The 11,319-nt window shown below is 31.0% G+C and overlaps 2 protein-coding genes across 4 annotated transcripts; one reads left to right on the forward strand and one right to left on the reverse strand.

The window, feature by feature from the left end:
- Positions 1–2,057: 2,057 nt before the first annotated feature.
- LOC123898932 (peptide methionine sulfoxide reductase MsrB) lies at positions 2,058–5,336 on the forward strand. The gene is made up of 5 exons (XM_045949973.1): positions 2,058–2,466; positions 2,712–2,823; positions 4,280–4,345; positions 4,776–4,973; positions 5,065–5,336. Exons 1-5 carry the CDS (start codon positions 2,253–2,255, stop codon positions 5,093–5,095), a joined length of 621 nt encoding a protein of 206 aa, XP_045805929.1. The 5' UTR covers positions 2,058–2,252; the 3' UTR covers positions 5,096–5,336.
- Positions 5,337–5,565: 229 nt separating this feature from the next.
- Positions 5,566–8,739, reverse strand: LOC123898933 (transcription factor IIIB 90 kDa subunit-like). Of its 3 annotated transcripts, none has more exons than XM_045949974.1 (7): positions 8,611–8,739; positions 8,047–8,157; positions 7,758–7,838; positions 7,484–7,609; positions 6,615–6,656; positions 6,154–6,201; positions 5,571–5,940 (listed from the first exon to the last, which is right to left on the reverse strand). In XM_045949974.1, the coding sequence occupies exons 1-7, from the start codon at positions 8,611–8,613 to the stop codon at positions 5,896–5,898; spliced, it is 456 nt and encodes a 151-aa protein (XP_045805930.1). In that variant the 5' UTR covers positions 8,614–8,739; the 3' UTR covers positions 5,571–5,895. The 3 variants fall into 3 exon arrangements, with proteins under 3 accessions (XP_045805932.1, XP_045805930.1, XP_045805931.1); XM_045949975.1 differs by having other exon boundaries at positions 5,574–5,940; positions 6,154–6,198; XM_045949976.1 differs by lacking the exon at positions 6,615–6,656 and having other exon boundaries at positions 5,566–5,940; positions 6,154–6,198.
- Between the last annotated feature and the right edge of the window lie 2,580 nt (positions 8,740–11,319).

Here is an 11,319-nt window from a genome sequence, read left to right on the forward strand (position 1 = left end):
AAGAGTGAATTTACGAACATACTCACAACACTAACGTTTATAGCATAGAATGGAAAAATGTCTACAAATATGACAAAACCCGCACAATGTGAGTATGTTTGGTAGGATAAAACATTGAGCAGGTTTGAAGATCCTCAAAACATCTAACACAAACTCAATGTTAGTTTTGTCACATAACATAAAATATATTCTTGTGTAGCTTGTGATGCAAGTTTTTCTATGATTTTTCAACTATGATCCTCATATTCTTCCTTGAACCTTCAATATTAATTGTGAACCTTATGGTGATGATGAAGACTATTAACCATGAAACTCACTTTCTTGCTTGAACCTTTTGATGAAACCTCTTATGATTCAAACAACATCCTTTAAAAATCTTCATGAAGCTTGTGATAGTATTGTTATAATCATCTAATGCTACTCTCATTCTTTTATTGTTTAAGTATATAAAATGCACTTGTTGATGTGAGTGGCCTCAAGCTTGTTCACTTCTGGATTCTTTATCTTTCAGCGAAAACTCAAGTGCAAACATCAGTAGATCAACATGCATAAAACTTAAAATTTATTTCATAAGGTTTGTTGTCATTAAAACATACATCAAAATGGTTTTGACCTCAACAGTCGTCACCTGTCACATATAGTTATAACTGTTTCCCCTACATATATAAAGGTAATCTTTGGCGCCAAAGTACGCGATTTAATCACTTTTCACCTTCACTCCTTTTTTATCATGTATTGGCTTTAGTGTTGCAATGCTAACTTGTTTTGCATATACCTTCTCCCACCGTACCTGAAACCTATCTCCACCATAACTGTCTCAAGTCTCACCATCAGAGTTATCTAGTTTTTCTCTGAGCAAATTAGTACCTAAGATGTGAAATATATTTTGAGTTGAATAACCGGACATAGTTTATAAGCTAAATTTAGCATCAGAGTGAGGTAGAGGTGTCAGATAAGGAACTTCCAAAATTGGGGGTGGGAGTTCTTCTGCTAATGGCAGCTCTTGTTCAGTGTCCTCCTTATAAACGAGCATGAAAAAGCGTCATTTACAATCATGTTGATGGTTGAAAGTTTCGTCGTAGTTGTAACACAAATTGCACTCACAATGGCTGGCAATTTCTTCTTGGATAATTTGTGAAATTGGACTTTCGGAGTGGTTGTATTAAGATTTGATGTGGTGGGATTTGGGTAATTTAGGTGTGAACGGTAGGTTGGTATGAGATTGTTTGTTTTATTGTTTGAAAAGTATTTTCGAGGATCTTTAAGCTTATGTTCCTATATTTTAGCTAGTTTAGTAGCTTAAGGAACAAACAAGGGTTGAAACGCTTGTACTTCACGGTGTATTTTCAGTGACTGACCGAAGGCAAGCAACTAAGCAGAAATTGGTGATGCAGACCCACGACGTGATTGGCTAGTTGTTCAAACACGTTGAGGTACTAGTTCATTGGATCGTGTTAAGATAGCTTAAATAGAACACCACGAGGATTGTCGTAGAACGGTAGAGCAAAATAAGTCTCAAGCTCCATGAGGAACTCGAGTCAAACATGAATGAGTCTACTATGCATCATCCATTCAAGATTACCCCATGTAATATGAAGATTATGTCATTTATCCCCCTCATTGAATACGTGGGTTTAAGATTTCGTCATTTCATGTAGAATTTTAAGTCAACATTCCCTCCTCATTGACCATGTCACGTCATCATTTATGTAGAATTTTAAGTTAACATATTCCATGAGGTGAGTAAACGAGAAACCCTTTACATTACAAGGCTAAACCAAGAAAAAATTATTACAAGGGTTAAACCAAAATTTGCCCACATTGCACAAGTAAAGTAGGGGCCAATGTACGACAAAAATTGAAATTTGTATCCCCATTGAACCACATGACAACTTTTTATCCTCTACGTTTATTTAAAATACCAAAATAACATTTTGTCCATCAAACTTGTACAAAACAAAATTTGTTAGATATCTTAAATTTTATTTTATTTTGTGTTGGTCTATCCTCTATGATTTTATTCAGTAATTACATTTTGTAGATTAAACATACATATTGTGTTCCATTTTTTGTTACGTGGCATGAAATCAAACCGCAAACATTCCAACAATACTTTTGGTAAGGAAATGTTCCAACATTATCAAAAAAACAAATAAATATGATTCTTATTCATTCCGTCCAAAAAACAATTAAAAATCACTTGATTTTATTTTTTATTTATTTTATAAAAGTCCTTGGTTAAGAATTAGAGAATGGCATCTCATAGTTTGATCCTACCAGTAACACAAATTCGTCCCAACAGCCAAATTCAGAAGCTTCATTCTGTTTTATATTCCAAACTTTTGTTGTCTCCTTCACGTGTTCATAGTACCAAACCCACAACAAGACTTTCATCCTCAATCAGGGTAATGGGGTCTTCAGCTTCTTCCCAATCCAACCAGCCAAACACCACAGAATTTGAATCAGGTATTCATTATTCATTTCGGTTTTCCTCAGTTTATTTTTCTTTGTTAAAATCAATTTTTAGTTTAGAAAAATAATAGCTATTTATTTTTTTGACAAAGGGGTTTTCATGTGGGCTATTGGTTGGATGTTATGGTTAATCTTTGGGTGTTACTTTAACTTTTCAGAATATTGTTTATATGTGTGTGCGCGCGTGCACAACTGGTAACTGGTCCTTCAATCCAACAGTTTCTTTATGTGCTTTGCAGGATCTAATACGGTTGATTATAAGTCTTTAAGTGACGTAGAATGGAAGAAGCGGCTAACAGATGAACAGTTTTATGTTACTCGTAAAAAGGGAACTGAGAGAGCTTTCACTGGGTGAGTTTAACATTAGGCTTCCTAGTCCTACTTGTCATTTGAATTTTCTTATGCAAGATTCATTCCATGCTATGTAGCAGCGATAGTTCTTTGAGTTTCTAACACTTATTGTCTGACGCTCATAAGATACAGACACATGTGGTTACTTTCAATCATTTTCATTTTCTCAAATTATTAGTGGTGTTGATGTATGTCCGGTGTGTGTTGCGTTTGTGCTTCAGAGTCAATGTTGCAGTAACCTTTTGACTTGTTGCTCTCAGCTACTAATTTCCCTTGATTTTTGTCCCTATATTAATTTTGATTTATTGATTATGTTAATTTGGTTCACCAATTTTATTTTACATTAAAGATCACGTTGCTGCATAGTTTTTTTTTTTTTTTTTATGGTAAAAAGCTTATCTCATTTCATTCATAATAATATCGTAAATACATGTTGGGATATTGATAAAGTTATGGAAACGAGCTAATGATGTAGCCACCCGAGCAAGATTATGGGCAACTTCATTTGCTTGTCTCTTGATGAACTTAAGGTGTCATCATGCACATAAGCAAAGAGTGGTGTTTGCAAGATAGAATTGACAGTATTGCTGTCAAATATGGTACTGATCTTATCATAATTCCAAACCTTAGCATTATCCAACATCAGGTCCTTGACTTTAGTAATATCACCATAATTAAGCCAATTTTGCTCCCAGACTTTTATATACTCTCCAGTTCCTATACTCCATTTGTAACCATCATGGACAATGAATTTTGAGTTTCATATACTCCTCCAGACATAACTTGGATTATGCCCAGTTCTTGACTCAAAAAAATCACTTCTTGGATAGTATTTAGCTTTGAGTAATTTAGTGATTAAAGAATTTTATGAATTTGTTAGCTTTGAGTAATTTAGTGATTAAAGAATTTTATGAATGATGCCACATTTAAAAAATGGAAGTTTTAATGCACCTTGTTGATTGCAGTTGTTTATAAATGTTGCATACTTATTAAAGTAGGTACTTTTTGGTTTAAACTGCATTCTATTTCTCACCATTCACCAATTGGCATCATGAACAGTGCATATATCATATTGTTTCATAATTAGTTGGACATCTCACATACAAAATTTGTTCATTGTATTTCACTTGTGGCTAATGCCTCAATTGAAAGATACAATCATGATTGCAGCTGGATTTAAGTATCACATAAGAATCTCGCGATGTTCTGAATGTTGCACAATACTAGGTCATTTCTTGTTGAGAAGTGTCATTTAAATTTAATCTAACCGGATGCTCAATCATTTTTGCTTTAGTCAGTTTAGTGTGCATTTGGCAATTGGCATTAATTAAGGTAATCAATCATGCTAATTATTCTTGTGTCGGAAGTACCATTGCTTGTTAGATATTGTGATGCGATTTCATTACTGTTGACGCTAATATGTATTCTATTGATCTATTTTCTTAATTCATTTTAGGGAGTACTGGAATACCAAAACGGAAGGGACTTACCATTGCATATGCTGTGACACGCCCTTATTTGAGTAAGTACTCTGGGTCTGTTTGGATAAACAACTTATTTGTAGCTTATAACACAAGCACTTATGTATAACTTTACATAAGCTATTTTTATAGCAAAAGATAAAATAAAGATAAATAGTTTATATACATGCTACAAGCTGTTTTCATAAGCTATATTGGAGAACTTATGAAAATAAGTTGAAAAAAACTTATGAATATTGTCATAAGTTGGGTCTGTTTGGATAAACAACTTATGAATATTGTCACAAGTTGTTTTCGTAAGTTCTCCCAAACAGTCTCACAAAGCTTATGTCAGTAGATAAACTCAAATAAGTCAATCCAAATAGGCCTTTATTGTATGTATAATAAACATGCGTGCATGTGCATACATGTTAGAATTTATTAACAAAATATATCATCTTGAAGCAGTTAACTTCATTTGTTTATTTTCAGATCATCTACGAAGTTTAACAGTGGAACTGGTTGGCCATCCTATTACCAACCAATTGGTAAAAATGTGAAATCAAAGCTAGATTTGTCAATAATATTCATGCCCCGCCAGGAAGTACTCTGTACTGTTTGTGATGCTCATCTCGGACACATTTTTGATGATGGTCCTCCACCCACAGGACAGCGTTACTGTATCAACAGGTAAACAATTACTTGTTGAATCAAGTTTCTTTTTCACTTGTACAATCTCACCTTTGTCTAAAAATTTATGTTTTTTGTCGAATTTCCGCAGTGCTTCCCTTAAGTTCAAACCAAGGCAGTAAGATAGTGAAATGTTTGTCACTCAGATGCAGAAGGTTTAATATTGAACTGGTATAACCGGCAAGCTTGTAAATGGATCAGTATATCGAATACGTTTTTCTGTTTTTCTTTACTTGAAGAGTGAAATTGTCCTGCGCTGATAGTGTATCCAAGTACTTACAAAATGTGAAAAAGTAGCTGATTACTGTACAATTTCTTATATAATGAAGTTTCGAGTGTTAGGCTCCTACACTTTTTTTAAAATTGTCTAGACCGATTATCCATTTAATCGGTGGATCAATTCAAAATATTACTATTAACTTGTTTGTTTTGAACTTATTCTAGTTTTGTTTTCTTTCAAATGGGGTACAGATGGTTAAGCCACTAGATTTGGTCTAGTGGTGAGGAGTTTGTATAGTATATTATAGGTTCTGGGTTCGATCCTCAGCTCATTGTAAATAAAACAAAAATAAGATGGTCCGATGGTGAGCCAACTTTAGAACCCAAAATATATATATATATATCAAAACCTTCTCAAGCAAAAACGTACGAAATAAAAACATAACAAAATACAGGACAAGAAAAACAAAAGAAAATCAAAGAAGCTACTCGAATTACAATAGATTTTGAGCGGGTATTTTATGAACAAGAACTCCCTTCTGCAGGTTCTTATTCTTAGCCTTAGATTAGACACCGCCTCAATAAAAGGCTTCTCCAAAGTACTATAGCGGTTCTTCGTATAATTAATAGTTTGAAGTAAAAATATTTGTCTTGTTTGCAAAACTCAAGTGTAATAGATATACACATTTGAAAGGAAAAAAGTTCAAGAAAGAATTGCTGGGTTATCTTCAAACAATCTTTGCAGACTCTGCAAAGAATACAAGTAAAAAAAAAATTATTAGTAAGTAATATATAGTGAACAATTTCAGACAAAATAAAAAAATTTCACAAGCCAACAGTCCAGTAAACAAATAATAATTAGACAAGAAGTCTAGAAGCTATATAATAAGGTTAATAAAAAAAAAATTCGCAAGAAAATTCATAGATAAGTCTACTATTGAAAAAATGCATCTGCTCTAACCATTTCGTAAGCGGCCTCTTGAGCTTCTCTCTGTTGAGCTTCTCTCTGCTTCAATTAACAAACCAAAATATTATATACTTGAAATCTTGCAGTACATTATGTTTAAAATACAACATTAATGATACTACCTAAACAAAATAATTTGTGTAATTACTCTACACATGTAATCCAATGATGTGTTGCCACATCATTTTGTGATAGAAAATACTTGACTTGTCATATCCAATGATGTGACAACCCATCATTGGATGCAGTAATATTATCAATGTAAAAAAAAATACATAAAGGGAATGCAATGCAATAACTTCAAATTCACAAATACAAGTGTTTATTGTGTGTGAGCACGCGAGCATCACTTAGTTTGCATATATCTAGACAAGTCAAGAAGCTATAAAAATAAGTTCCATAAATAAAATTTCTCAAGAAAATTCATACACAAGTGTCTGCTATTGAACAAATACCTCTCTTCTAACCATTTGGTAAGTGGCCTGTTGAGGTCGTCTCTGCATTTAACAAACCAAAAGATTATATCCTTGAAGTCTTGCAATACTTTATGCAACATTAATGATACTATGTAGACAAAATAAAATTAAACATTAACAATATTACCAAGGGCCCGTTTGGAATAGCTTATTTTTTAAGCCAATCCAAACAGGCCCCAAAGCATTCCAGTTGGCCTGCAAGAATAATGTCACATTTGATACTAATATTAATGAAAGATGAGTATTAATTTGATCAGAATATATATTCAGTTCACTTGCCAAATATGTTACTGGGAAATAAACAAAATTATGAATAAGGTTCTATACATAGACAAACACAAATATTTAGTGTTCTGTTAAATGTAGGAGCTAATCTTGAGTTGAGAGATAATCTAAGATGCTCAGTGTTTGGTTAAAATTGTGTTTGGTTGGAGAGGAGGGGAGGGATTTTAAAAAAGTGAACCAAACACATTTAATGTAAAATATCCCTCGACTCCCCTCCACTTCCCTCCAAAAACCTCGAACCAAACGGACCCTTAAGCTCTGGTCATTGATTTATAACATGAGACAGAAACCCCAGTACCAGAGACAATATAACTTCCTACATGACGAGATTTTATGAGAAACGCTGTCACATTGTTTGCGTTTACCAAATACCAAATTTTAATAAAATTGATTATTGATTATGCTAATTTAATGGTGCACTGAGAAAGCATAGATTAAGTCAATGACCTGATACACTTTTAACACGATTTATATAATCAGCGCTATAAAACTAATGGCGGATTTGGCAGGAAACTTTTATTTTACAGGTGACAATCTCACTAAAACTTGATTCAAAAAAGTACCTCTCTGTATCTTGCCAGAACTTCAAGAGCAGATTCATAACGCTCCATTGATTCTGGTAGATCTTCTCGAGTGTTTATCCAAATTGCTTCATACAATTTCTTCTCAGCTTCCTTGGCTGCTTCCTCCTGAAAGAAAATAAAAAGGCAACAAAATACTAATCATGAAATAGAAAACCAGGGTTAAACACAAGTATAAGCTACAAGTACCTAGTTCGAATTTGAACAATCATGAATGATACATAGTGAAATAGCTAACAGACTACTTTATCTGTACCTCAAGATACTCGCGGTTCTGATATTCCCAAAATATCTTCATGATGCGCTTCTCTTCATCATTGAAAAGGTACTGATCAATCTATGCAGCATTTTGGCAGCAGAATAATAATCAGTGTTTATGCATGGTACAATAATGCGGACACAAATATGCATTTGTGCATGTAAAACAAAGCAACAAATTGCATGTTCAAAATCTGAAAATAGTATTGACAAAACAATGTAACAGTAATTTGCAGGCCTAAAAGCAGAAGGGTAATAACAGATAAAACATTATAATTATTAGTCACCTCTTGATCATCGATATCGGAGAAACTTTCTGATTCATCTTCACACTCACACAGCATATCATTTGAAGTAGATGCTTTGAATTCACTTGCCATTGTATTCAACACCTCAACCTGTAAGTAACCATAATAGATTGATGAAAATTTTCAAATCCAAACCAAAAAATACTCAGTAAACTAAATAGTCGGTCATGGGATCGAATACAGAGGTTAAAAAGAAAAAAAATATATAGTCTTAATTGCACTTTTCATCCTTATTTTATTAAATTCACGAAAATAGTCCCTCTGTTTTGACAAAAACATTAATTATGATAAAAATTGCAACATATGTGAAAATAGAGACAAAAAAGTTCAATTTTAAAATAGAGGGACTATCATAGTGAGTTTAATAAAATTAGGGAACAAAATTACAATTAAGCAAAATATATAAATATAAAAAGCTACCACAAAACAACAATTAAACATGGTGAAATATGGACATAACAGTGAGTGAATAAACAATAACATGAAATTGAATTAAAAAAGAATGAGAATTGCTCAGAATAGTGTGATCAGAAGGAAACATACCATAAGAGTGAGATCGCGAGATGATTAAACTTGTAGTTGTAGTAAGTAACAAACCCTAATATTAGTAATATATACTGGTGTAGTATTTAAATATATGATGAAAAAAAGCCCAACCGTTTTCTACTTCAAATAATAATTTTTTTTGGCTACCCTTCTAATAATCTTTTACAAGTAAAATGAATGTTGAGTTGTTCACAATCAAGTATTTTGATGATGTGGCACTCTACAAGAAAAATTTACAATCTCTATTAAAAAACCTTTTCATCATCTCCTTTAATTAAATCATTTTAATTTTAATTATCAATATATCAAATTATCAAGTTTACAATCTCTATTAAAAAAACATTTTCATCATCTCCTTTGATTAAATCATTTTAATTTTAATTAAATCATTTTAATTTTAATTATCAATATATCAAATTATCACTATATAACTTCTTAAAAGGGACCAACTAACTAAAATGAAAAATTATTAAATTAAAATGGACCAACTAATATATAAGATTTATATAACCACAAAATAATCATGACTATTGGAATTCTTTCAATACTAATACTAATAAAAAAAGGAATCATTATATTTCAAGCAAGTGAGTCACTTTGATATTCCAAACCTCTTTGATCAATCTCTTAAAGAGCTGAATTTAATAAAAAAAAAAGCGTGTGTCTCTCTTCATTGCAAGTTAATTGGTTCCTAAATGAATTAAAAGGGACCAATATAACCGCAAAATATATTCTTTCAATACTAAGAAGAAAAAAAAGTGGTATGTGCTATGTATTATGATAGGTTTTTCTTTCAAATTCTAGAGCTAGAAAGTGGTATGAGCTAGAAAAACACTTTACTATAAAATGAGAAAGTTTAGTGACTAATAGGTTCACTCTCACTCTTTATAACCACCACCCCACATTCTTTTTCTACTTATTATTTCTAAATCTTAATAATTGATATTTTCACTCAATCTTTGAGCGTATTTCTACCATGGTGCTATGTATTGATATCCAACAATATTCATTTGTACTAATGTTTAGTTTTTGTTCTTCATGTGTAGGTTGAAAGAAATAATTTTTCACTACAATAGAATGTTAATGGATGAAAAGGCCGGTATACTCAATTACTCTTATCAAATTATATTGTTCATTTAAAAGTTATCTTTAAAATATATTTTTTATCATAACAATGATTGTAAGTAAACAATCTTATTTTTCTCATTTATTTATTGATATTGGTTGTTCATTTGTTATCGAGAACATAGAACGTTACATTATTTTAGTCTACTTACTCCAGATCCATGTGATAGAACCAGAGGAAGAAAAAGGTATTTACTAATTTATAAATTTTTTGTTTGAGTCATCATTTACTTTCTCCAAAATAACTCTTAGGTACGTATTCTTCAACTTTTAATAATGTCTTATGTTCTTTTCTTACTTTTCATGTATGCCTTCACTAATTTATTGATTTCTATGGCAGAATATTGACTAAAGTATCTATTGATTTTCATGCATCCTTACGAGAAATTTGTAAAACAAATAGTCACTCATATAAGAATATTTTATCATCTATTGTATATTCAGTTTCACCCTTTTATTATTTATCCATTTTGTATTTCATATTCTTCATATATGTTAATCCATATTTTTTATGGTTGGATATCTATTATATTGATCGGCCAAATTATATCTTGAAAATTGACATAACATCTTTTACTATTAAAAGGAAGCTTGAATTGTTTTTAGGTCTTCTTTGTGATGATGTGGCGCCTCTAAGAGAATTTCTTACAAAAGAATATATCAATAATGAAAAATGAAAAATTTAATTAAAAGTGACCAACTAATATTATAAGACCTACAAATTTATATCTCGGTTATGGTTTAGAGAGTGACATAAATGATACTATATATGACCATCAAATTCTCATGATTGTTGGAATTCTAAAATGAAATTCTCACAAGAAGATATATCAACAAACAATGATGTATTCTTATATTATTTATCTCAGCTTTCTACTAAATTTGGACTTATAATGATAAATGATAGTATATAATGTAATTGAAAAAAACTTAATTGCGCCATATTGACATTTTTGCGTCCAACTTTACTAAAAAATTTTCTGATAAAAAAAAAAATAAAAAAATCTTCCTTAGAGATTTTTTTTAATAATATGCAATTTTACTAAAGTTATTGTATAACTATGAATATAATTTTATATTTGATACCGGACTTTTTAGAAAAGAGAATTGATAAATATGAGAACAATAACATGTTTATTATTGGTCCATAGAAGAAAAAATAATTGAAATCAGTTATGAGATTTATTTTATGCTTAATTGCAAATAATTTGAAACACCAATTAATAGTGTGACTTTTGATTATCTGCAAAAGAAACAGCACACTAAAATGAAAAGAATTAAACTTCATGTGTAATTGTGGTTTTTGCATAAAGAGATCTAATTTCTTATGCTATAAATTAACATTTGCATAGTTAATTTGTAAAAATATAATGCAATGATAACTAAACACTCATTACAATTAAATCTTATGACTGTTGGAATGCTTTTCAATGTAACCATGATCCTTATATAACTAATATCTATTCACATGTATCACATACTTTTTGTTTAGTCATGCTCTCTCATTTTTTGTATTTAAATTATTTTGTATGTTTTCTATGTATAGATATTTTAGCAAATTATTATGTCTATATATATGAA

The sequence above is a fragment of the Trifolium pratense genome, linkage group LG7 (genome assembly GCF_020283565.1).
Source record: "Trifolium pratense cultivar HEN17-A07 linkage group LG7, ARS_RC_1.1, whole genome shotgun sequence".
Classification (NCBI taxonomy): Eukaryota; Viridiplantae; Streptophyta; class Magnoliopsida; order Fabales; family Fabaceae; genus Trifolium; species Trifolium pratense.

Excerpts from the sequence above, each read along its gene's own strand:
- LOC123898932 (XM_045949973.1), top strand. The coding sequence starts at position 2,253 with ATGGCATCTCATAGTTTGATCCTACCAGTAACACAAATTCGTCCCAAC. Across the intron at positions 2,824-4,279 it reads ACTGAGAGAGCTTTCACTGG|GGAGTACTGGAATACCAAAA; the intron begins GTGAGTTTAACA and ends AATTCATTTTAG. Across the intron at positions 4,346-4,775 it reads TGTGACACGCCCTTATTTGA|ATCATCTACGAAGTTTAACA; the intron begins GTAAGTACTCTG and ends GTTTATTTTCAG.
- LOC123898933 (XM_045949974.1), bottom strand. Across the intron at positions 7,610-7,757 it reads AGAACCGCGAGTATCTTGAG|GAGGAAGCAGCCAAGGAAGC; the intron begins GTACAGATAAAG and ends ATTTTCTTTCAG. Across the intron at positions 6,657-7,483 it reads TTCTGGCAAGATACAGAGAG|AGACGACCTCAACAGGCCAC; the intron begins GTACTTTTTTGA and ends TGTTAAATGCAG.